Source organism: Panthera pardus, unplaced genomic scaffold (assembly GCF_024362965.1).
Source record: "Panthera pardus isolate Hobbes unplaced genomic scaffold, ASM2436296v1 HiC_scaffold_21, whole genome shotgun sequence".
Lineage (NCBI taxonomy): Eukaryota > Metazoa > Chordata > Mammalia > Carnivora > Felidae > Panthera > Panthera pardus.
In genome coordinates, this window is record NW_026526777.1 from 32,978,383 (window position 1) to 33,003,348 (window position 24,966).

At 35.2% G+C, this 24,966-nt stretch overlaps 1 protein-coding gene across 3 annotated transcripts in view; it reads left to right on the forward strand.

Annotated features, from left to right (window-relative positions):
• Positions 1 to 16,582: 16,582 nt before the first annotated feature.
• Positions 16,583 to 24,966, forward strand: part of F13B (coagulation factor XIII B chain) — a 33,270-nt gene continuing 24,886 nt past the window's right edge. The window contains exons 1-5 of one of the 3 annotated variants that reach the window (XM_019430471.2): positions 16,584 to 16,869; positions 20,166 to 20,366; positions 21,669 to 21,854; positions 23,868 to 24,044; positions 24,523 to 24,699. In XM_019430471.2, the coding sequence (XP_019286016.2) occupies positions 16,806 to 16,869; positions 20,166 to 20,366; positions 21,669 to 21,854; positions 23,868 to 24,044; positions 24,523 to 24,699 (805 nt within the window). In that variant the 5' untranslated portion in view covers positions 16,584 to 16,805. Of the gene's footprint in view, positions 16,870 to 20,165; positions 20,367 to 21,668; positions 21,855 to 23,867; positions 24,045 to 24,522; positions 24,700 to 24,966 lie in introns of all 3 variants that reach the window. The other 2 variants (XM_019430474.2, XM_019430478.2) reach the window with 2 other exon arrangements.

Consider the following 24,966-nt stretch of genomic DNA (forward strand, 5'->3'; position numbering starts at 1 on the left):
TCTGTGTTGTATGTCATTGTATATTGGTTGGGAGGACTGGTTGAGAAGAAATGAAGCCTATTACTTCAGAAGTAGCTCTTTTCTACAGAGCTAGTACATTATATTAAAGAAGGAAAATAAATGTATTCACTGCAATCTAATTTTAGTTCACATGAGTTTATTATTAATGGTGAAGTTAGGTGAATTTCAAATTAACCTTCTTGTTAACCGTAATTAACCCAAATGTCCAGTAGATGTCATTATAACCATACTGTGTCATTTTTTAAATTTAGTTTTAAATGATAGATAAATGTATTGTTACATAGCTATGATTTCTACAAATAAAATCCATGCTTTAGATCCTTGGAAATTTTATCTGCATATTCCTAGCACAGCTTGTTATTCCTATTATACTTCGGCTTCATGCTTAAGAGGAAGAAATTCACAGTATGCATTCTGTATTCAGAATTGTTGAATTTTTCTCAATAGGTAGGTGACTTTTTTCCACATTTATTATCTTTAGAGCTTCTAATTTTTGCTTATAGCAATGAAAGCCTAGTACATTTAAAAATCTTTACTGATTAAGAAAATACTATAGCAATTGGATTGCTTGTTGCTAGTAGCTACATTTTGCTAATAGTCTTGCTTGCTTGCTTATTTATTAAAAAAAATTTTTTTAATGTTTATTTACCATTGAGAAAGAGAGAGAGAGAGAGCACCTGGGATGGGCAGAGAGAGAGAGGGAGACACAGAATCTGAAACAGGCTCCAGGGTCTGAGATGTCAGCACAGAGCCCGATGAGGGGCTGGAACTAACTAACTGTGAGATCATGACCGGTGTCGAAGTTGGACGCTTAACCAATTGAGCTATTCAGGCATCCCCTATTTATTTTTTTAAGTAAACTCTACCCTCAACATGGGTAGAGGGGCCTAAACTCACGACTCCAAGATCAAGAGTGGTATGCTCTACCAACTGAGTCAGCCAAGTGCCCATCTAATAGGCTTGGTTTTTAATTTGTGTATTGTTCAAATAGCCATTGATTCTTGGTGTAAAGAAACAGTGATAATCTGTCTTTCTGTTTTCAATAAAGAGGGAGAATTCCAATGAAAAAACTTTGCTTATAACTTACCAGAATTAAAAATAGTGGAAATATTTATTTCCAACTAATATTTGAGAGTATGTTTGTTTTTGAGTGTGTGTACAAACTCCCAACCCATGTAAAGGAAGAAGGAAATATTCTAAAAACTTGATTATTTTACGAAATGTTTATGGAGGATCACTTAAAGTAGCTTCTGAAGCTTATATAAATTAAGGACTTTTTTACCTAAAAAAATTATAGATGCCTATTTCAGAAACAGGTTTTAGGCCATAGTTTTAGTCTATGAATAATATTCTGTTATTACTGCAGATAACTTGTTTGTTTGTGAAAGTGGTATTTTTTTAAATTATGATCTAAATGAGTACAAAATGAAATTTGATCTAAACTTTGCCCTTGCTTTGCCAAAGCATCATTGTTTCATACCTGCTGAACATTTTTTGAATATTTAGAATAAATTCTTCTTGCTGTCAATCTTCGCAATTGATCTTTATCAAGGTGCATTAAAAGAGTAATCCAATAACATATTTACTTCCACGGTGTTACTGACGAATTGTTCACAGTGCTGTTCAGTGTCTTCCTTCTATTGGTACTTTCTCTTCGAGGCTATCTAAATTCCAGGGATGCCTGGTGGTTCATTCTGTTAAGTGTCCAACTCTTGATTTTGGCTCAGGTCATGATCTCACAGTTCATGAGTTCAAGTCCCACGTGGCTCTGTGCTAACAGAACAGAGCCTGCTTGGGATTCTCTCTCCTTGCCTTTCTCTGCTCCACCTTTGCTCGTTATCTCTCTCTTTCTCTCAAAAATAAACATTTAAAAATAAATAAATTCCATTGCCATTTTCATAAAAGGACTTTTCATTACATTTGTGTTCACATTTGCTCTAAGGTAAGTGCTGAGTTAATGGTAAGTTGTAGCAATCTGCTCCCCATCGTACCCAGGCTGCTTTCTCAGGGAAAACTCATCTTGATTCATAGTCTCACTATGAACACGCAGATGTTTGCTCTTTAACAACTTCCATATTGTGCAAGTTGGGGATACTCTTAACTTCAGGTTACCTGAAAACCAGTCAAGGAAATTTGACCACAAATGGTGAGCCAAAAGGTGGCTCCAGACAGATACTGGTATTCAAATCACTGAGTATTGCATCACATCGCTAGTTTACCCAGGTAGAGACTGGGCAGACTCCTAAATCAGTTTGAGTCCAGTTTTTCCTCTCTGGGAAAAGAGTCAAGTGTATTCTAGCCTTAGCCGTTAGCACTGGAGCTGAGAGAGACAGCTAAGAGTATTATTTTCAGGTCAAACCCTCTATTTGCCGTATCTCCTGTTTCTTTTATTGCAGACTGTTTAACCCATTCCTTCCTCCCCTGGCTCAGCTTTACTAATTACTCCTAAAGCAAACAGTAACATCAGTCTTTCCATGGCCTACCCTTTGCCCTATTCCCAGGGATGTGTGTTAGATTTGACAAAGAATTATAGGCCTGTCCTTGCTGCTTAGTAATGGGACTGCATATACCCCTCATTTGGCCACATAAAGCTGTGATGGCTCTGACATTCCCTTAGGAGCCTGTACTGTCAAAATTAATGGTATGAATGTTGTGTCTTGTGCACTGATATTGTGCTGTGCTGGTACACAGCAGTACAGGGCCAGTCTTGAGGCAACTGGGTCAGTCAAGATAGAAGAAAATTTTGTGAGGAGCCAAAAACAAAAAGTGGTGTAACTCCATCCATTACTTTTCATTCTCATTTTCACCTCCTGGTCATAGAGGCCTTTCCAGTAGAGTCTTCTCTTTGCTCTTTATATCATATTGAATGTGTGAACAAGTTCACTTAGTTGACTTAGCCAGCCTTTCAAATCTTTTCCCCTCCTGGTTTATTTGTCCATTATAAGTTTCAACGAGACCCCTGCTCTAAGAGTGTGAATCAATATGGTGTGTCTACCCAATATGTTTCTTTGCATATTTATACATTGGTAACATCCTCAAGAATACTTGTTATGGTCAAACATAATCTTAAAATTTCTGTATAGATGAGTAGTGTTATATCATTGTGTTTACATTTCTCTAATACTAATGATGTTAAACATCTTTTCAAGTGTTCTTTTCCCATCCATATATCTGATGACAAGCCTGTTCAAGTCTGTCAATTTTTAAAAACTGGGTTGTTTTCTTAGTAAGTTTTGAGAATTCTTTAAATATTCTGGATAGTAGTCCTTTATCAGATAAGTGACTTGCAAATATTTTCTCCTTGTCTGTTACTTGTCTTTTCGTTCTCATAACCGTGCCTTTTGAAAAGCAGAACTTCTTATTTGATGAAACCTAACTTACCAATTTTTTTCTTTCATTCATTATACTCACGGTATTGCATCTAAAAACTCATTACTCAACCCAAGGTTACAAAGATTTTCTATTATGCTTTTCTTCTAGAACTTGTGTCATTTTAGTTTGTTGTATATTTTTTGAGCCATTTCAAATTAATTTGTATATGTTACAAAGTATGGATCAAAGCTTATTTTTTTACATATGGACAACCAGTTGTTCCAGGCTGACTTCTAGAAAAGACTATGCTTTCTCCACTGAATTGCTTTTGCACATTTGTCAAAAATCAGTTGACCATATAAGTATTGGTCTCTTTCTGAAATCTCTTCTTTTCCACCAATCTGTTAAATTTTTATGCCAGTATCATGCTGTGTTGATTACTGTAGCTTTATAATAAAGCTTGAAATCAAGCAGTGTACATCCTCCAACTTTGTTCTTTTTCAAAGTTGATTTCACTATTCTAGGTTCTTCCCATCTTCATATGAAATTTAGATCATTTATTAATTCATTCTTCTGTTTACTTGGAATTTCATTTGGTCTTCATTTTCTAATTCTCAAAGTATATGCTAAGTCGTTTTGAAATCCTTTTTTTTCTAATAGGTAGGCATTGCTATAGATTTACCTCTAAGTATTGCTTTAGCTGCATCCCACAAGTTTTGATATATTTTTTCATGTTCATTTAGTTCAAAATGCTTTCTCTTTTGATCTATTGTTTGACCCATGGATTATTTACATATGTGTTTAGACAGCAAATTCTTGCAGATTTTCTAGATGTCATTGTAACTTAATCCAACTCTAGTATTTTTTATGATTTGGCTTCTGTTAGGTTGATTGAGACTTGTTTTATGGCCCAGAATATGGTCTGTTTCACAAATATTTCATGTTCACGTGAATAAATGTCCTGCTATCATGTAGAGTGTGCCACAAATATCAGGTAAGTCAAATTAGGTGATAGTGTTGTTCAAGCCTTTTGTATACTTACTGTTTTTCTGTCTACTTGTGTCAGTTATTGAGAGTTGGCTATTAAAACCTTGGACTTTAAATGTGGATTTTTCTATTTCCCCTTGAACCAAAAACCAAAACTGATTAAATTACACGTATTTTCAAGCTCTTTATTAATTGAGGAGATCTTTAGGATTATGTTGTCTTGATAAATTGATCACTCTATAATTGTAGAATGAACTTCTTTATTCTCAGTAATATTCTTTGTTCTAAAATCCATTTTATTTGACTTAATACAGCAATTCCTGTTCTCTCTCTCTCTTACATGTTACAAATAATTAATTATGGTAAAATACACATAAAATTTACCATTTTAACCATTTTAAATTTATTGGCATTAATTATCTTTACATTGTTCCATACTCCAGTTCTCTTTTGATCATTGTTAACATGTGTATTGATTTCATAATTCTGTAACAATTCACACAAACTTGTTGAATTAAAACAACAACAATGTATTCTTTCACAGTTTGGGAGACCATTCATCTGAAACCAAGGTGTTGGCAAGGCTGTGCTCTCTCTTGAGTGTTCTGGGAGAAAATCTGTTCCTTGCTTCTTCCACTTTCTGTTGGCCCCAGATATTCCTTGGCTTCTGACCCCATCATTGTAATCTCTGCCTTTGTGGTTACATGGCCTTCTCTTCTGTGTAATTTCCCTCTGCCTCACTCTTATAAGGACATTTGTCCTTGGATTTAGGGCCTCTGTGATGATCCAAAATGATCTCAAGACTCTTCAATTTAATTACATCTGCAGAGACCCTTTTTGGAAAAAAAGACTCCAGAGATTACAATATAGACACATCTTTTCCGGGCCACCATAAACCCTCTACATATTGTGTATCTATCCATATTTTACTCTTTAACCTATTTGTATATTTGTGTAGGATGGGTTTCTTGTTGAGTTCATATAGTTGGGTCATTGTATTTTAATCTAATCTGCCAATCTCTACCTTTTACTTGAGATGTTTAGACTTTTTACAGTTAATGTGATTATCGATATGGCTGAGTTTAAATCTATCCTCTTCCTGTTTATTCATCCTATCTGCTTTCCCCACTAAAACCTTTTTCTTATTTTCTGACCTGTTTTGGATTAAATACTTGCTTTTTTGTTTTTTATGTTTTGTTTTGTTTTTTATGATTCCAACTTATCTACCTTGTTGGCTATTACCTATAACTCTTTGTTATGTTACTTTCAGGGTTACTTTCAGGTTTCTAGTAAGTATCTTTAACATCACAGTCCATTTGTAAGTGGTATTATAACACTTCACATATAGTATAAAGATCTTCTAATATATTATATTTCTGCCTTCCCAACCTTTGTTTTATTGTCAATATTTTACTCTTAGCATGTTATAAACCCATAATAAAGTATAATTTTCATCACTTTTGCTTTTAACCATCATATATCTCTTAAAAGATTTAGATAATCTAAAAATCTTTAAAGTTACTCACATAGGTGCTATTTTGAAGTGCTCTTCAGTCTTTATGTAGACTGAATACCACATTTCCATCTGGTATCATTTTATTTAATCTGAAGGAATTCCTTTAATATGGTTCATAGTACAGGTCTGTTAGTGAAAATTTCAGCTAATATATATATCTGAAAAAGTCTTTATTTTTGGCTCTCATTTTTAAAAAGTATTTTACTACGTATAGAGTTCTAGGATGCAGGTTTTCTTTCTTCTAATTTTTGTATACTTTAAAAATGTTGCTTCCATTGTTTTCTGGCTTGCAATGTTCCTGACAAAAAGTCTGCTCTCTTCTTGTTTTTGTTCCTCTGGGCTGTTTTTTCTTTTCTGAGCGCTTTAAAATTTTTCTATCACTAGGTTTAAGCAATTTCATTATATTGTGCCTTACTGTGATTTTATTTACGTTTATTGTTCTTAGTGTTTGACTATCTTTGATCTATGATCTTATAGTTTCCACCAAATTTGGAAGATGTTCAGCTATTATTTCTTCAAATAGTGTTTTCTTTCCTCCCCATCCTCTCCTTTGGGGACATTGTGAATTTTACCTATTTTGCATGCTGGATAATTCTGTACTCCTATAAATACTTTTGAGCTTGTTCTGAAATTCAGTTACTTTACTTGAAAACTGATCCTTTCTGGTCTTGCTATAAGCTTTGTTAGGCAGGAACAGTTTTTCTCTGCTACTGAGGTAAAAACCCGAGAACATTATGAATGCCATGTAAATCATGAAGTGTTCCACTCTGACTCACGAGAGCAGGAATTATCCCCAACCCCCAAGTGGATTCCAGGAATTCCTCCCTTTAATCTTCTCGGGTGGTACCTTCCTTGGCCTCTCATGTTTTTCTCTCAGATGTTCTAGTCAGTACTCAGCTAAAAACCTAAAGTGGACCCTCTGCAGATCTCTGTCTATGCAGCTCTCTTCTCTCCTGTACTTTGCACTCTGACCCCCTACCTGCTTTGGTTTCATAACTCACAATTCCATCTCCTCACCTTGGGAAGACCACCGTACTCTACAGTGTGGCAAGAAACTCTCAGGCTGTGGGGTGTTTTTTGGGTTCATCTCGTTGCCTAATCTCTAATGTCTTAAAAACTATCGTTTCTTAAATTTTATCTTCTTTTTTTTTAAGTTGTTTCAGGTGGAGGGTGTATCCAGTTCCTGTTGCTCCATCGTGGCCATAAGCCGAAATCTGACCAACCAATTTTTGTTCCTTCCTTTTTACTTCCTTGTCTTTATTTATGACAATCACATGTCACTTTTTGCGATTACTTTAACCCTTTAATTTATTAGTTGCACATTTTTAAAACATCATTCTTTGGGGCGCCTGGGTGGCTCAGTCAGTTGAGTGTCCGACTTCAGCTCAGGTCGTGATCTCACAGTTTGTGGGTGCGAGCCCCGCGTCGGGATCTGTGCTGACAGCTCAGAGCCTGGAACCTGCTTCGGATTCTGTGTCTCCCTCTTTCTCTGTTCCTCCCCCACTCCTGCTCTGTCTCTCAAAATAAACAAAAACATTAAAAAAAAATTTTTTTTAACCATTATTCTTTAACCTAGAATTTTTTTAAAAAAAATTTTAATGTTTATTTATTTTTGAGAGAGACAGAGAGAGAGAGAGAGAGAGCTCAAGTGGGGGAGGGGCAGAAAGAGAGGGAAACACAGAATCCAAAACAGGCTTCTGGTGTCAAGTTGTCAGCACAGAGCCGAACACTGGGCTTGAACTCCTGAACTGCCAGATCATGACCTGAGCCGAAGTTGGACACTTAACCGACTGAGCCATCCAGGTACCCCAAACCTTGAAATTTTAATCCTGAACCTTGACTAATGATAATTAAGTAGGCATATTACTTCTGCAACTTTCTTGAAAGACCTAAAAACATACAACATGCCTTGAGTTCATTTCTTCACTCCTCCTGGCTTTGCATTATTGATGCCATGCATTTGAATTCATGTTTCATTTTCCTTTAGTCTACAGCACTCCATTTAGCAGTTCTTTGGTAGAGTTCTGCTGCTGGCTTTCTCTTTACGTTTTAATTTATTTGAATACTTCTTTTATTTTTAAAAATATTTTTAGTAGTTAGAGCATTCTAGGCTGGCAGTTATTTTCTTTTTCTTTTTAATGTTTATTTATTTTTTGAGAGGGAGAGAGAGTGAGTGTGAGTGGGGGAGGGGCAGAGAGAAAAGAGGGAGACATAGAATCCGAAGCAGGCTCCAGGCTCTGAGCTGTCAGCACAGAGCCCGGTGTGGGGCTCGAAACCCACAGGCCATGAGACCATGACCTGAGCCAAAGTCAGACGCTTTGACTGAGCCACCCAGCTGCCCCAGTTATTTTCATTTATGGCAGTTATTTTCATTTAACATATTAAAGATTGTTATTCTGCTTTCTCCTTCTTTTTTCATTTCAACAGTCCTATTATTGCTTGTTTGGAAGTAACGTGTTTTTGTTTTTTTTTGTTTTTTTTTCTCTTAATGAGATTTTCCCCTTTCCTTTTTTTTTTTTTTTTTTTTTTTTTTTTTTTTTACAGGGGAATTCTACCAATCACTTATTTTTATTTATTTATTTATTTATTTATTTATTTTTAATATATGAAATTTATTGTCAAATTGGTTTCCATACAACACCCAGTGCTCATCCCAAAAGGTGCCCTCCTCAATACCCATCACCCACCCTCCTCTCCCTCCCACCCCCCATCAACCCTCAGTTTGTTCTCAGTTTTTAACAGTCTTTTATGCTTTGGCTCTATCCCACTCTAACCTCTTTTTTTTTTTTTTTTTCCTTCCTCTTCACCATGGGTTTCTGTTAAGTTTCTCAGGATCCACATAAGAGTGAAACCATATGGTATCTGTCTTTCTCTGTATGGCTTATTTCACTTAGCATCACACTCTCCAGTTCCATCCATGTTGCTACAAAAGGCCATATTTCATTCTTTCTCATTGCCACATAGTATTCCATTGTGTATATAAACCACAATTTCTTTATCCATTCATCAGTTGATGGACATTTAGGCTCTTTCCATAATTTGGCTATTGTTGAGAGTGCTGCTATAAACATTGGGGTACAAGTGCCCCTGTGCATCAGTACTCCTGTATCCCTTGGATAAATTCCTAGCAGTGCTATTGCTGGGTCATAGGGTAGGTCTATTTTTAATTTTCTGAGGAACCTCCACACTGCTTTCCAGAGCAGCTGCACCAATTTGCATTCCCACCAACAGTGCAAGAGGGTTCCCGTTTCTCCACATCCTCTGCAGCATCTATAGTCTCCTGATTTGTTCATTTTGGCCACTCTGACTGGCGTGAGGTGATATCTGAGTGTGGTTTTGATTTGTATTTCCCTGATAAGGAGCGACGTTGAACATCTTTTCATGTGCCTGTTGGCCATCCGGATGTCTTCTTTAGAGAAGTGTCTATTCATGTTTTCTGCCCATTTCTTCACTGGGTTATTTGTTTTTCGAATGTGGAGTTTGGTGAGCTCTTTATAGATTTTGGATACTAGCCCTTTGTCCGATATGTCATTTGCAAATATCTTTTCCCATTCCGTTGGTTGCCTTTTAGTTTTCTTGGTTGTTTCCTTTGCTGTGCAGAAGCTTTTTATCTTCATAAGGTCCCCAGTAGTTCATTTTTGCTTTTAATTCCCTTGCCTTTGGGGATGTGTCGAGTAAGAGATTGCTATGGCTGAGGTCAGAGAGGTCTTTTCCTGCTTTCTCCTCTAAGGTTTTGATGGTTTCCTGTCTCACATTCAGGTCCTTTATCCATTTTGAGTTTATTTTTGTGAATGGTGTGAGAAAGTGGTCTAGTTTCAACCTTCTGCATGTTGCTGTCCACTTCTCCCAGCACCATTTGTTAAAGAGACTGTCTTTTTTCCATTGGATGTTCTTTCCTGCTTTGTCAAAGATGAGTTGGCCATACGTTTGTGGGTCTAGTTCTGGTGTTTCTATTCTATTCCTTTGGTCTATGTGTCTGTTTTTGTGCCAATACCATGCTGTCTTGATGATGACAGCTTTGTAGTAGAGGCTAAAGTCTGGGATTGTGGTTCCTCCTGCTTTGGTCTTCTTCTTCAAAATTGCTTTGGCTATTTGGAGACTTTTGTGGTTCCATATGAACTTTAGGATTGCTTGTTCTAGTTTCGAGAAGAATGCTGGTGCAATTTTGATTGGGATTGCATTGAATGTGTAGATAGCTTTGGGTAGTATTGACATTTTGACAATATTTATTCTTCCAATCCATGAGCAGGGAATGTCTTTCCATTTCTTTATATCTTCTTCAATTACCTTCATAAGCTTTCTATAGTTTTCAGCATACAGATCTTTTACATCTTTGGTTAGATTTATTCCTAGGTATTTTATGCTTCTTGGTGCAATTGTGAATGGGATCAGTTTCTTTATTTGTCTTTCTGTTGCTTCATTGTAAGTGTATAAGAATGCAACTGATTTCTGTACATTGATTTTGTATCCTGCAACTTTGCCAAATTCATGTATCAGTTCTAGCAGACTTTTGGTGGAGTCTATCGGATTTTCCATGTATAATATCATGTCATCTGCAAAAAGTGAAAGCTTGACTTCATCTTTGCCAATTTTGATGCCTTTGATTTCCTTTTGTTGTCTGATTGCTGATGCTAGAACTTCCAGCACTATGTTAAACAACAGCAGTGAGAGTGGGCATCCCTGTCGTATTCCTGATCTCAGGGAAAAAGCTCTCAGTTTTTCCCCATTGAGGATGATGTTAGCTGTGGGCTTTTCATAAATGGCTTTTATGATCTTTAAGTATGTTCCTTCTATCCCGACTTTCTCAAGGGTTTTTATTAAGAAAGGGTGCTGGATTTTGTCAAAGGCCTTTTCTGCATCGATTGACAGGATCATATGGTTCTTCTCTTTTTTTGTGTTAATGTGATGTATCACGTTGATTGATTTGCGAATGTTGAACCAGCCCTGCATCCCAGGAATGAATCCCACTTGATCATGGTGAATAATTCTTTTTATATGCTGTTGAATTCGATTTGCTAGTATCTTATTGAGAATTTTTGCATCCATATTCATCAGGGATATTGGCCTGTAGTTCTCTTTTTTTACTGGGTCTCTGTCTGGTTTAGGAATCAAAGTAATACTGGCTTCATAGAATGAGTCTGGAAGTTTTCCTTCCCTTTCTATTTCTTGGAATAGCTTGAGAAGGATAGGTATTATCTCTGCTTTAAACATCTGGTAGAACTCCCCTGGGAAGCCATCTGGTCCTGGACTCTTATTTGTTGGGAGATTTTTGATAACTGATTCAGTTTCTTCTCTGGTTATGGGTCTGTTCAAGCTTTCTATTTCCTCCTGATTGAGTTTTGGAAGCGTGTGGGTGTTTAGGAATTTGTCCATTTTTCCAGGTTGTCCAGTTTGTTGGCATATAAATTTTCATAGTATTCCCTGATAATTGTTTGTATCTCTGAGGGATTGGTTGTAATAATTCCATTTTCATTCATGATTTTATCTATTTGGGTCATCTCCCTTTTCTTTTTGAGAAGCCTGGCTAGAGGTTTGTCAATTTTGTTTATTTTTTCAAAAAACCAACTCTTTGTTTCGTTGATCTTCTCTACAGTTTTTTTAGATTCTATATTGTTTATTTCTGCTCTGATCTTTATTATTTCTCTTCTTCTGCTGGGTTTAGGCTGCCTTTGCTGTTCTGCTTCTATTTCCTTTCGGTGTGCTGTTAGATTTTGTATTTGGGATTTTTCTTGTTTCTTGAGATAGGCCTGGATTGCAATGTATTTTCCTCTCAGGACTGCCTTCGCTGCATCCCAAAGCATTTGGATTGTTGTATTTTCATTTTCGTTTGTTTCCATATATTTTTTAATTTCTTCTCTAATTGCCTGGTTGACGCACTCATTTGTTAGTAGGGTGTTCTTTAACCTCCATGCTTTTGGAGGTTTTCCAGACTTTTTCCTGTGGTTGATTTCAAGCTTCATAGCATTGTGGTCTGAAAGTATGCATGGTATAATTTCAATTCTTGTAAACTTATGAAGGGCTGTTTTGTGACCCAGTATATGATCTATCTTGGAGAATGTTCCATGTGCACTCGAGAAGAAAGTATATTCTGTTGCTTTGGGATGCAGAGTTCTAAATATATCTGTCAAGTCCATTCCCCTTTACTTAAATTTCCATCAGTCTTATGCTGAAACTCCAATTAGAAGTATGATAGACTTTTTGATGATGTCTATATGCTCCTACTACTCCTAGTAGCACACAACAAAACTGGCCTGGGCATGTGCTGTTTTGGTCATGATCTTGAAGTTGAATCAGGAAGACACCAGCACAATGCTGAGGTCAGGGCCATACCACATTTACTGTCATTGCTGTCAACAGTAAATATTCCATAACCTGTCCCTTGACATTATGAAGTTAGAAACAAGAGTTTCTGATTCTTCTGCAGCAGTTTAGTAAAGCTTGTGCTTCCAGGATAGTTCAAACCAGGCAAAATGGCAGAATCAACATAAATGTGGCTTCTGCTTTATGATATTCACTGTTCACATCTATTTTTTTCTGAACATGTATCTACTGGGTAAAATCTAGGTCGGTACAAGAGCCATAGTGTCCTAAAGTTTTGGAAGTGTACTTTGGCATGCATTAAACAAACTTTACAGGAGATACAAATAAGAGAAGTGAGCCAAACATTTCATTGTTTATCCCTAAAGTGCCAACTTTGAAAAAATGTTGAGTGGAAATGATATTTTGTCAAGCAAGTCTATAGCCCATAGAATATACTCAGTTATATAATTAAAAAGGAACTGTTGTTATATTCAAAACCTATAGGAAGTAGATTTTAGATTTTTATTATTGACAGATAAGGTTTAGAGATAATGAAGGAAGAAAGAAGGAAAGAGAATTAGAATGACATATTTATGATTTCATCTTTTATTATCTTTTGATATTTCCACTAAAGGCATTATTACCCTTTTTTCTCCCCCAGAATTGGGATATACTTCATTGGACTGTATTTATGAAATTTGACTTAGGATTTTGTTTTTTTTCTTTTTAATTTTTTTTAATGTTTATTTTTAAGAAAGAGAGAGACAGAGTGTGAGGGACAGGGAGAGAGGGAGACAGAGAATCCAAAGCAAGCTCCAGGCTCGAAGCTGTCAGCCCAGAGCCTGACGTGGGGCTTGAATCCACAGACCTTGAGATCATGACCTGAGCCAACGTTGGTCGCTTAACTGACTGAGCCACCCAGGCATCCCAAGATTTTGTTTCTAAGACAATGTTTAATGCAACTTTTTTAGGATCAGCAAACTGTGGAGTACTAAATTATTCTCATCAGAATTTCCACAACATGCTTGGGAAAGCTACTATTTTTACCATTATTTTAGAAATGTAGAAATGTAGGGGTAAATGAGTTCTCATTTTCCAAAGCCACAATCTGGATATTGAGATTATAAATCAGAGCTGAGTGACTCCAAAGTCTTCACTCCAAACCTGTAGTATATCAACAGTAAATAAGCAAACAAAACTAGACAGGAAATTTCTGAAAAGGGAAACTTAAGTGTGAGGCATACATTAATTATTAAACGTTCACATATATTTTATAGCTAGGGTAGCTAATGGGATAGGACTAAAAAACATGGCTAGTTTAAATGCCGAAACATATAAGATTATTTAGCATATGAGAAAGGTGGAAATGCAGATCAGAGGCAAAATACATGAATTATTTGATAAATAATGGGATAGCATGGCAACTATCTGGGAAAAAATAAGGTTGACATGTTCATGAAGATTTATTTTATATTCATTGATTAAAAATTAAACAAGGGAGGGCACTTGGGTGGCTGAGTAGGTTAAGCTTCTGATTCTTGATTTTGGCTCAGGTCATGTTCTCACAGTTCATGAGATCAAGCCTCGCATCAGGCTCTGCTCTGAAAGCACAGAGCGTGCCTGGGATTCTCTCTCTCCCTCTCTCTCTCTACCCCTCCCCCATTCTCTCTCTCTCACTCTCAAAATGAATACATAAACATTAAAAAAAAGTTAGCCAAAGGAGTATTGTAAGATACTATAGCAATAATAAAAAAAAAAGTTGTAGTAATTCTAACAATAACACAAACCCTGTAATCTTCAAGGAAATGATTAATTTGCAAAATCCACTGTGACAATTTAAAAGATAAATAGTACATCAAGGAGAAAAATGTATAACTCAAAATCACAGACTAAATCCATTTTTTCAAATATATAAAAAGTGCATACAAGTTCACAGCAAAAAGACCAACACTTCAATAGAAAAATGAGCCAAGCTGCGGACATGTGACACGTGTAGTACTAAACATTGCAGAAATTCTAGCAATGATGAAACATGGTAGGCAACTTCATTATCCAATAATAATTTAATTTATACATCCATATACTAGAAAACTGATCTAAAAACAAATAAGGAAGTCACTTGGGCATTGCTATGGAGTGATCTCCAATATATACTAAGTGAAAAAGTAATGAGCTAGAAGGTATATATTTGCTCGTTTACACCGAAGATAACTCCAGAAAAATGCAAAAGGTATTGAGGGCATTATTTACCTTCTACAGAGGAGAAGTGGGTGACTGAGGAACAAGTGTGGGATGGAGAGTTTTCACTTTGTACCCTTTGAAGTTAGCACCATGTAAATATATTATTTCAGAACATAAGACCTTTAAAATTATGTTGTTTAGCTTTGTTCTTACTTGGAATAAAAGAGATTCTTCCAGACTTTTAATTTTTGAAACACTAAATATACTCCCTCATTTAGTTTAATTTTTAGATGTAATACACTTACTACATTTACTGAAATTAGTAGATGCTGGCAACTTTTAATTGATTAGAAATTTAGATACTTAATTTTGATAACATATATTTTACTTTTTTAAAAAGAACTTCGAAGCCTGGATCTATCACTAGCTTTGTGGTCTTTGACAAACCAACTTCAATACTTTCTATGAAAGTATTCTTTTATTAAATTAAGCCATAAAAAAGGCTGAAATGCTGGTACCCACAACCACATGGATAAATGCCAAACATTATGCTCAATGAAAGAAGCCTTACAGAAAAAGAGTCCTTGTGTTTTCCATGGATATGAGGTTCTAGAACAGACAAGTAATACGATTGGTGGAAAGATGAGAACAGTGGTTACCTATAACAGGAGTGAAGGTGAGGACTACCTGGAAAGGAGTCTGAGGGAATTTTCTGGGTGATGGTGATTGACAGTGGTCTGAGGTATACAGGTGAATGCACTGTTCAAGACCCACAGAGGTTACTTTTAACAGTTGCACATTTCTTTATAAATTTCATATGAAAAGAATAATCTGTAAAAAATACTGAGCTTCAGTTAATGATATATTTGCTTAAGTAGAGGGGCATGCACGGATATCTGCAATTTGCTTTGAAATGAATTAAAAAATGGATGAATAGGTGAATAAATATGTGATTTTGGAAGTGTAATATAATGTTAATGGTAGACCCAGGTGAGAATGTTTGAAAATTTTCCAATTAAAAAAAAAGAAAAAACTTTGAAAATAAGCAGAGGTATATCCCTAAACTAAAAGTCACTCAAAATGCCCATGAATGGTAGAATGGATAGATAATTTGTGGCATATTAACAGAATAGAATACTATACAGAGAAGGAACTATCTACTGCACAAGATGAATCTCATAAGCAAAATATTAAACAAAAGTAGCTAGACATTAAAAAAAAAAAAAACCACTCCGTGATTCCATTTATGTAGTGTAAAACCAGGCAAAACTGATCTACACTGGTAAAAGTCAAAATAATGTTTCAAATAGTTACAAAAAGAGAGGGAGGGAGGCAAACCATAAGAGACTGTTAAGTACAGAGAACAATCTGAGGGTTGATAGGGGGGTGGCGGAGAGGGGAAAATGGGTGATGGGCATTGAGGAGGGCACTTGTTGGGAGCACTGGGTGTTGTATATAAGCGAAGAACCACGGGTATCTACCCCCAAAACCAAGAGCACACTTTATGCACTGTATGTTAGCCAATTTGACAATAAATTATATTAAATAAACAAACAATGTGATTTCTTAAAAAAAAAGTAGTGTTTCATATCAGGGTGGGCATATTTAGTGACTTCTGAGGTGCTGGTATATTCTATTTCTTATTTTGAAATGGGTTCAGTTGGTGAGAATTCATGTTCTGTGCTCTGATTATTTGTGTGCCTTTTCCCTTAATATATTTTAATAAAAAGTTACATAAATTAAAATAATAACAGCTCTTATCTCCCCATCTTACTTTGTTATTTAGATTAAAACCCATGAAAATGTAAACTCCATGAAGACTATAATTTTAATCTTTTTTTTTCACTGCTATATACCCAAGATTAGAACATGACCCGTACATAGTGGTCACACCAAACATTTTTTATCAATGAATGATAATATAGCACAGTGTTAATTCCATCACCTGCCACAGAATACAAACACTCTAAACATTAGATCTTACTATAATATTATGATATCATTGCTTGACACAATTAAGGTCATTTTTCTCTTCCAGCAGTGCAACCTAGACAGCACTGTATTTTTACATCAGGTATCATTATCTCATGTTTCTAAGTTCATCTCTCCTTTTGATCAATGGTGGTAGAGAAATCAATGGCCACAGGTGAACTTTACTCCATGGACTTACAATAGAGAATTGAAGTTGAAAATTTACCTTGTTTTTTATGCAGTCTGAGTTAATTATTTATGCTGCCGCTCTTGTTGCCCTTATAGGTGATCATGCCCTTATTGGACTCTGGCACCAAAAATTCTGTCAATTAACATAGTTGTGTTATTTTAACATTATTCCAAAAATGGTTTAAATGAAAGATGTGTCTTGTTACAAAGAGACTTAGACAGATGTTGTAAATAATTAACTTTTTCTTCAGGCAAAGTATTGTGTACTTAATGAGGAGTCCCTAGTGCTTTACAATTGTTACAATCTTTCTGGGGCACACCACTGAAGATGAGGTCGAAAGACTTGGCTTTTATCATCGTATTAATCATCTCAGGAGAACTCTATGCAGAAGGTAAATTGAATTTTTAATACTCTTATTCCCTAAAAACCATAAAGGGAAATTCTAACATCCACTTAACTTGAACTTTTAATATAGTCTTTCATTTTTGTGTATCAACTTTATAAAAGCACAGTTCTTATAAATAGAATTTGTTATAGTTAGGCAGATTTATTTTTCCTTTGGGCATAACTAGTAAGTATTTTTGTAGTATTTAGTATTTTGTAGTATTTAGAAAAACAAAACAAGACAAAACAAAATCCTGCTTTGTATCTCTAGGTTTTAGGGCATAGGAGATTAGGATCTAAATACCTCAAAGGGTTTTCAGGCTAACAGTACCACCATTTAGAAGTCGTATGTTAATCTTAATTCTAACTTCATAATTGAATTGATTCATAACACTGCAAAGCTTGTACAAATTTAATTCTCTGTTCATAAAGTGAGATGTTAGTGTGGGAAATTTGAAAAGAAAAAATAGCCATAAATCATCAAGATTTTTGACTCTTCACCCTTTGATTTTTACCCTAATTTATTTATTGGCTTAAATCTTTAAGTTGTGATCAGGAGGACCATGTAATTGATTACACAGACAAGGATACTTTTGAGAGTGAGAGGGAGCTCTATTAATAATTGTGTGGGACAACCGTTGCAAATCAAGAGTGTCCAGACAAACCAATATCTGTTGACTCCCTGACTCAGAAATCTTCATCGCCAGACTTTCCAGTGTGTGAATTAGCGAATGTGAGGTAGGCAGTGTACAAGTGTGGATTATTTAGAAATAATTAAGCTGTAGGGATAAGAAACCAGACGGGTCATTAGGTGTCAGCAGAGTGAATATACAAAATGGGAAACCACAGCAATAAGGCTTTTCTAAAATAAACACCTTAGGGAATTTGTTGAAATAAAATATCTTACAGATTATAATTGCCTTTTAGGTGAAGAGTTTACTACAAATTGTGTACCCCAAAAAAGTCTGCTATTAAAACAGTAAAAGTGAAATAAATAGAATTCATCTTATTCGATACATTTAATTCTACAATAAAATTATTTTTTAGGAATAGTTTCCTTTGGTTTCATTTTTCTGTCTAAAGAGAGAAAAACCAGCTGATACAGTTCTCTATTATCTTTATCATGAAGACATTGCATTTTCTAGATAATTTCCTAATTTTTACATGGTCATAATCTTCTTTCTCCCAAGCAAACAGAAAAATAACCTGCCTGAAGACAGGGACCACAGTCTCATGGTCACCCCCACTGGAAACCTAACAGGCAATAACTGATTTCATAGCATGCAATCATCATTGGCCTATGAAAGGTGCCACTTTTGCTCTATTTATATATTTCTTCCCTTTATCCCTGATCCCAAACTCCATTTCCCCTAGCATCAAACTGAGAGCCACTATAATGTGTTTGATATATTCTTAAATATGTAACCATCTTTCTGAACTATGTCTGCTTTTGTGTATGTGCTTGACATTCACATAAAAGCTTGCCATAGATTTTCTCTCCTTACTGGTTTGTTTTACTTGCTATCATTTAAACATTTCCATGTTGCTCAATCTATTTTGTTGCTACTGCTACATAGTGTTTCATAAATTTTACTTATCCATCTTCCTAGTGATGGACACATAGTTACCTCTAATTTGCTTCTAACCACAAATAACTCTGAAATAAATGCTGTCCATATAATCACCCTATTTCTTTGTTATAATTTCTCTGGCATATATATATATTCACATGTGTGTTAATAATATTATATTTTATATTTTAAAGTTGCTAAGAGAGTAGATCTTAAAAGTGCTCATCACAAGGAAAAGAATTTGTACCTGTGTGGTGATGGATGTTAACTATATTTATTGTGAGATCATTTTGCAATATATACAAATATATATGTGTAATCATTATACTGTATGCCAAAAACTAATATGTTGTATATCAATTATACCTCGATAAAAATATTATGTAAGTACATATAATATTTACTTATGTGTGACAGGCATCTGTCACTCAATAATATGTTTGTGAGAGTCACCATTCAGAATTCACCACTTGTATTGCTGTATACCATTTCATGGAATGCATAGTCTAAAATATGTTTAACTTTTCCACCATGAATGGGCATTTGGATTGTTTCCAGTTTGGGACTACACCAATAATGCTGCTACGAACATTCTCTAAAATGTCTTTGGGTGCACAGATAAATACTTTTTTTTCTTTCTTCTTTCATGTTGTTGATGTGGTGTATTACATTGATGGATTTTTGTATGTTGAATGATCCTTGCATTCCAGGAATAAAGCCCACATGCTCATTGGTCCTTTTAATACGCTGCTGAATTCTCTTTGCTGCTATTTTGTTGAGAATGTTTGCATCAATGTTCATAAGGGATGAATGCTTTTTAAATATGGTATGTGCATATTTTGCTTTAATATCGCCAGAGATAGTTGAGTACTTTTTACTAGGTCTGTGACCATTTACATATCCTGTTTTGTAAATCTCTTGCTCAAGTCTTTTATTTATTTTTAATGGGTTGTCTTTTTCATTCTAAATAAAAAAAAAAAAGCCATTCATTTAAAAATTCTGTACGTTTGCAAATCCTAAGCAGAACTTCACCTATTCTAGAACTCTGCTGTCCAGGATAGTGACTACTAGCCACATACAGCTATTGAAATGTGGTGAGTCCACACTGGGATGTGCTGTAAGTGTAAATATGCACTGAAGTTCAGACTTAGTAGGAAAAAAATAATGAAAAATAATTTTAATATTTGAAGGGGTCAAATAATACCTATTATTAAAATTAACTTCAATTGTTCCATTTGTTAACGTGACTACTAGAGATTTTGAAATTACATATGTGGCTTGCATTATATTTCTGTTAGTGAGTGTTGTTTTACAAAGCTAGGGAAAGCTTCCCTGAGGAAGTGGCCTGACCAATTTTCTTCTTACTGTTGGGTATTGGGATTACAAGCAGATTAATTCTGATTGAAAAAATTGTCACAGAAGTGCCTTAAAATTTTAGTTAATAAAAAGAAGTACTAGTTAAAGTGGCTGTAAACATTTCGAATTTAGAAATGTTGGGGTGCCTGGGTGGCTCCGTCAGTCAAGCATCTGACTCTTGATTTCGGCTCAGGTCATGATCTCATGGTTGTGGGATGGAGCCCCGCACCTGAACGTGGAGCCTGCCTAGGATTCTCTCCCTCTGTCCCTCCCCTCCTCCTCCTCCCCCCCCCCCCCCAAAAAAAAAGTATTGCCATTTGGTTTCATGGTTTTAGGTGTGTTTTTCAGTTTTCATCTTGATATTTACTCATTTCAGAGAAACCCTGTGGCTTTCCTAGTGTGGAAAATGGAAGGATTGCCCAATATTACTATCCTTTTAAAAGCTATTACTTTCCAATGAGAATAAATGAAAAATTGTCATTTTCCTGCTTGGCTGGTTATTCAACTGCAACTGGAAAACAAGAGGAGCGAATCACATGTACCCAAGAGGGCTGGTCTCCAGAACCACGATGCTTCAGTGAGTTGGTGGCCTGTGTCCACAAAATATGTATAATATGCGAAGAGAGTAGTCTGTAAGGGTCCAATAAAACCTGGCTGGTGGTGAAAAGTTTTGGTAGATTAAGAACAAAATTACTGGTCCAGGGTCTCTGTTACAAAATGAAGGCATATTCTGAAATTCTATAAATAATGTTTCTTATTAAAATGCTATTGTCTTTATTTTCAGTAATACCCTGTGAAGAGAATAAAAACATTTATTGAAATTGGTGTTATCATACTGCCAGAAACAGAGATACAAATAAGTTACTTTAAGGAGTGAGGCACTTACACAGATAATGTGCATAGGAAGCCAGAAAAAAATGCTTGTCACTGGCCATAGGAAGAAGAGTAAGATTGTTACTGTAGTGTTTTATCCTTTGAAAGACTCATCTCTCCTTTGTGCACCAACTTCTTCTCCCATAATGTCCATTAAAAAATGTGTTTTCTGAATTTTGAGTTCAAATTTAGGAAAAATAAATCTGATGGATCTGTCTCATTATTTAATGCCAGGCTACCCTATAGTCAAACTATTAATTAGCTTCCATCAGATCAGGTGACCTCTCTCAAACAAAGAATCCTCTAAGCTCTGTTTTGCAGAGTAGAGGTTTTAGATGAATCTCTTTCATTTAGAAAGTCGGTATGTGCTTGTGTTACACAGTGTTAAAAATTGTCAAACACAGTGGACTTAAAAATATTAGGAAGTAAATTCAAATGAAATTGCTTCTACTTGCCATTAATGACAATTAGTTAGTGGAAGAGCGCTGTTAAATTTTCTAAAAGTAGATGTGATAGGTGTAGGTGTCACTATAAAAACTGAAGTTAATAAATACAAAGAATGTCAGTATGAAGTTGAATCGATTTTTGAAGTTTGTTACAGAACATGCAGGATACTTCCAAAATTAAGGAATTTGGGAGTGAAATTTGTTCTTCATTCTTTAAATTCCAAGAATAATAGGGGCACCTGAGTGGCTCAGTTGGTTAAGCATCTGACTTCAGCTGAGGTCATGATCTCACTCTTCATGAGTTTGAGCCTTGTGTCGGGCTCTGTGCTGACAGCTCAGAGCCTGGAGCCTGCTTTGGATTCTGTGTCTCCCTCTCTCTCTGCCCCTCCCCTGCTCACCCTCTTTCTGTCTGTCTCCCTCTAAAAAATACATAAACATTAAAATAATAATAATAATAAATAAATTCCAAGAATAATATTAAACTTTTGCCTTATTTTTACAGCTAAGTAAAAGACAAACTTAAGTTCACCAAGTTAAACAAAGAATTTTTTTTCCCATAGAAAAATGCACTAAGCCCGAGCTGACAAATGGTTACATCTCTGATGTAAAATTATGGTACAAAATTCAAGAGAACATGCGTTATAGTTGTAATTCAGGATATAAAACTACTGGAGGGAAGGATGAAGAAGTGGTTCAATGTCTTGCTGATGGATGGTCTTCTCAACCTACCTGCAGGAAGGAACATGGTATGTGTTTAAGAACCATTTCCTAAAACCGAAGAAAAGGGACAGTGAGGCTAGTACTTTCTTATATTGATAGGCATTTTTATTTAATAGAATTTATTTTTCATCATGTCTGCAAATGCAAGAAGTTGGTATTATATTGTTTTTCTTAAGTGCTAGGTGTTTCCCTAACCCAGGGGTTCTCAACTCCTAAAACACACCTACTCCAGTAGCTCCTACTTATTTGTTTTGATATTAATAGACTTTTATTTTTAGAGCAGTTTTAGATTTGCAGAAATATTGATCAGCTAGTACAGAGAGTTCCCATATACCCTTTCCTGCCCTTGGCCACATACAGTTTCCCCTATTATTAACATCTTGCATTGAGGGAGGCGTATCTGTTGCAATCGATGAGCCAATGTATAACCAAATTCATACTTTACATTAGGGTTCATTCTTTGTGTTACACATGCTATGGGTTTTGTCCAGGGTCTAAGGATACATATCTACCAGTAAGGTGTCATGCAGAATAGTTTCAGTGCCTAAGAGCCCCCTGTTTTCCACCTATTCATCCATTTTTTCTTCCCTCAAACCGTTGGCAGCCCTCATCTTGTTTTTTAGTTGTGGCAAAATACGCATCACATGAACTTTACAATTTCAACTGTTTTCAAGTGTACAATTCAGTAGCATTACGTACATTCACAATGTTGTCATCACCATCACAGCTGTTTCCAAAACTTTTTCATCAAACCGAAGAGAAACTCTCTACCTTTAATAATCCCCTACACCCCCCCACCATACCCCAGTACCTGGTAACTTCTATTTTCTGTCTCTGTTTTCTTATTTTAGAAACTTTGTATAAGAGGAGCCATGCAATACTGTTCTTTTGTGTCTGGCTTATTTCACTTAGCACAATGTATTCAAGGTTCATTTATGTTTTAGCATGTATCAGAGTTAATTTCTTTTTATGATGGAATAATATTCTGTTATATATATATGTATATATGTATATATATAACATTCTAATATTATATATATATATATATATATATATATATATATATATATACATATAGCATTTTGTTTGTCCATTTATCCACTGATGGACACGTGGATTGGTGACAATTCCTCTAAAAGTTAAACATAGAATTATCATACGATCCAGTAATTCCACTTCTAGGTATATACCCAAAGGAATTGAAAGCAGGAACTCAGTCTACACCAATGTTGGTTCCCAGCAGCAGTTTTTCACAACAGCCAAAAGGTGGAAGCAGTTCCTACTTTATACTAATAAAGAAAAGAATGAAATGGAATAAAATAAAAAAACCTTAAACCTGTTCCTTGCAACATATGTAAATTCCTATTTCCCTTATTAAAGAAGAATTCAAGATAATGCCCATGATTTGTATTGGCAGATGCATATCGGATACACTTAAAATAATCCAGTAACTTGAATAGACATACTTTGTTAACGTGTTGTCAGTTGCTTAAACTGTACAAATCCTCAGATGGCACATAATCAAAAAATTGTTACTGAACAAGCCTTTAGTTGAATTGTGGCCTTTTTTCAACTACACTAGAGTAGAATTTTAAGAATAGAGGGGGTGCCTGGGTGGCTCAGTTGGTTAAGCAACCAGCTCTTGGTTTTGGCTCAGGTCATGATCTCACGGTTGGTGAGATTGAGCCCCGCATCAGGCTCTGTGCTTATGGCACAGAATGTGCTTAGGATTCTGTGTCTCTCTTTCTGTCTCTGTCTCTCTGCCCCTCCTGTGCTTGTGCAGATCTGTCTCTCTCTCTCAAAATAATTTTTTTTTTTTTAGAAAAAAGAGTATAAGACTGGTGCATTAACACACAAGGTGTATTTAAAAAAAAAAGGGAATAGAGAGACAAAGGCAAACTGGCTGTTTTTCAATTTTGCCAAAGATGATTCCACCAAATATGCTCAAGATTTTGTGAAAATACATTTTGAGATTTCTTTTTAATATTATTTTAATGATAAAATTCATAAAATAAATAACGTAGATTTTTTTTTTTTAGAAACATGTTTGGTCCCTGAATTACATCATGGAAATTATTCCACAACGCAGAAAACATTCCAGGTGAAGGACAGAGTACAATACGAATGCACTGCTGGCTACTATACAGCTGGAGGAAGGAAGGCAGAGGAGGTAGAATGTCGCACATATGGATGGTCTCTTACACCAAGATGTACCAGTACGTTCTCATTTTAAAGATGATCTGGTCTCATTTAAAAACTTTCTCTTATATGGAAATGTATATAAATTGTCACCCTGATTATGTTTCATTTTTCATACTTTTTTTTGCTTCTGGTTTTAATTATGTCGATCATAGGCTTTGATCAGTTAGAGCTCTCAGGGGTTTCATACGTAGCTCCCTCGCTGAGGTCTGTTGAAAGTCAAGCCTCCACACAGGAAAAAAAAATAATTAAAAAAAAATTAAAAAATAAATATAAAGCTCTCAAATAGCAGAATTTCTTTTAGCTCAGATAATTAAATTAACATAAAACTAATGATATTTCATAAATATAGGAATTGACAAGCTTTTATATGTATTACAAAATATGGCAAATTTACTAATTTCCATTCCAGATATGATATATAAATAGATGAATTTTGTTCAACAGAAAAAATGACACTTTCTTTTGTATTTTATGTCGTTCTTTCATTTTTAGAATTAAAGTGCTCTTCTTTAAGATTAATAGAAAATGGTTATTTTCATCCTATAAAGCAAACTTATGAAGAAGGAGATGTAGTTCAGTTTTTCTGTCATGAAAATTATTATCTAAGTGGATCTGATTTAATTCAGTGCTATAACTTTGGTTGGTATCCAGAATCTCCTGTATGTGAAGGTAATTTTAAAAATTTCACACTCATACAAATAAAATGTCATGTCTTAATCAGCTTCAATTTTTTTTTAATATATGAAATTTATTGTCAAATTGGTTTCCATACAACACCCAGTGCTCATCCCAAATCAGCTTTAATTTTTATGAAAAAATATGTTTCTGATGATATCTAATCCTTGTCCTGAGTGCTATCTTTTAAGATAAATATGGTCTTTTAAATCAGCGCTATTTTCACCAATATTTAATACATTTAAATTTGAAGAAATCTTA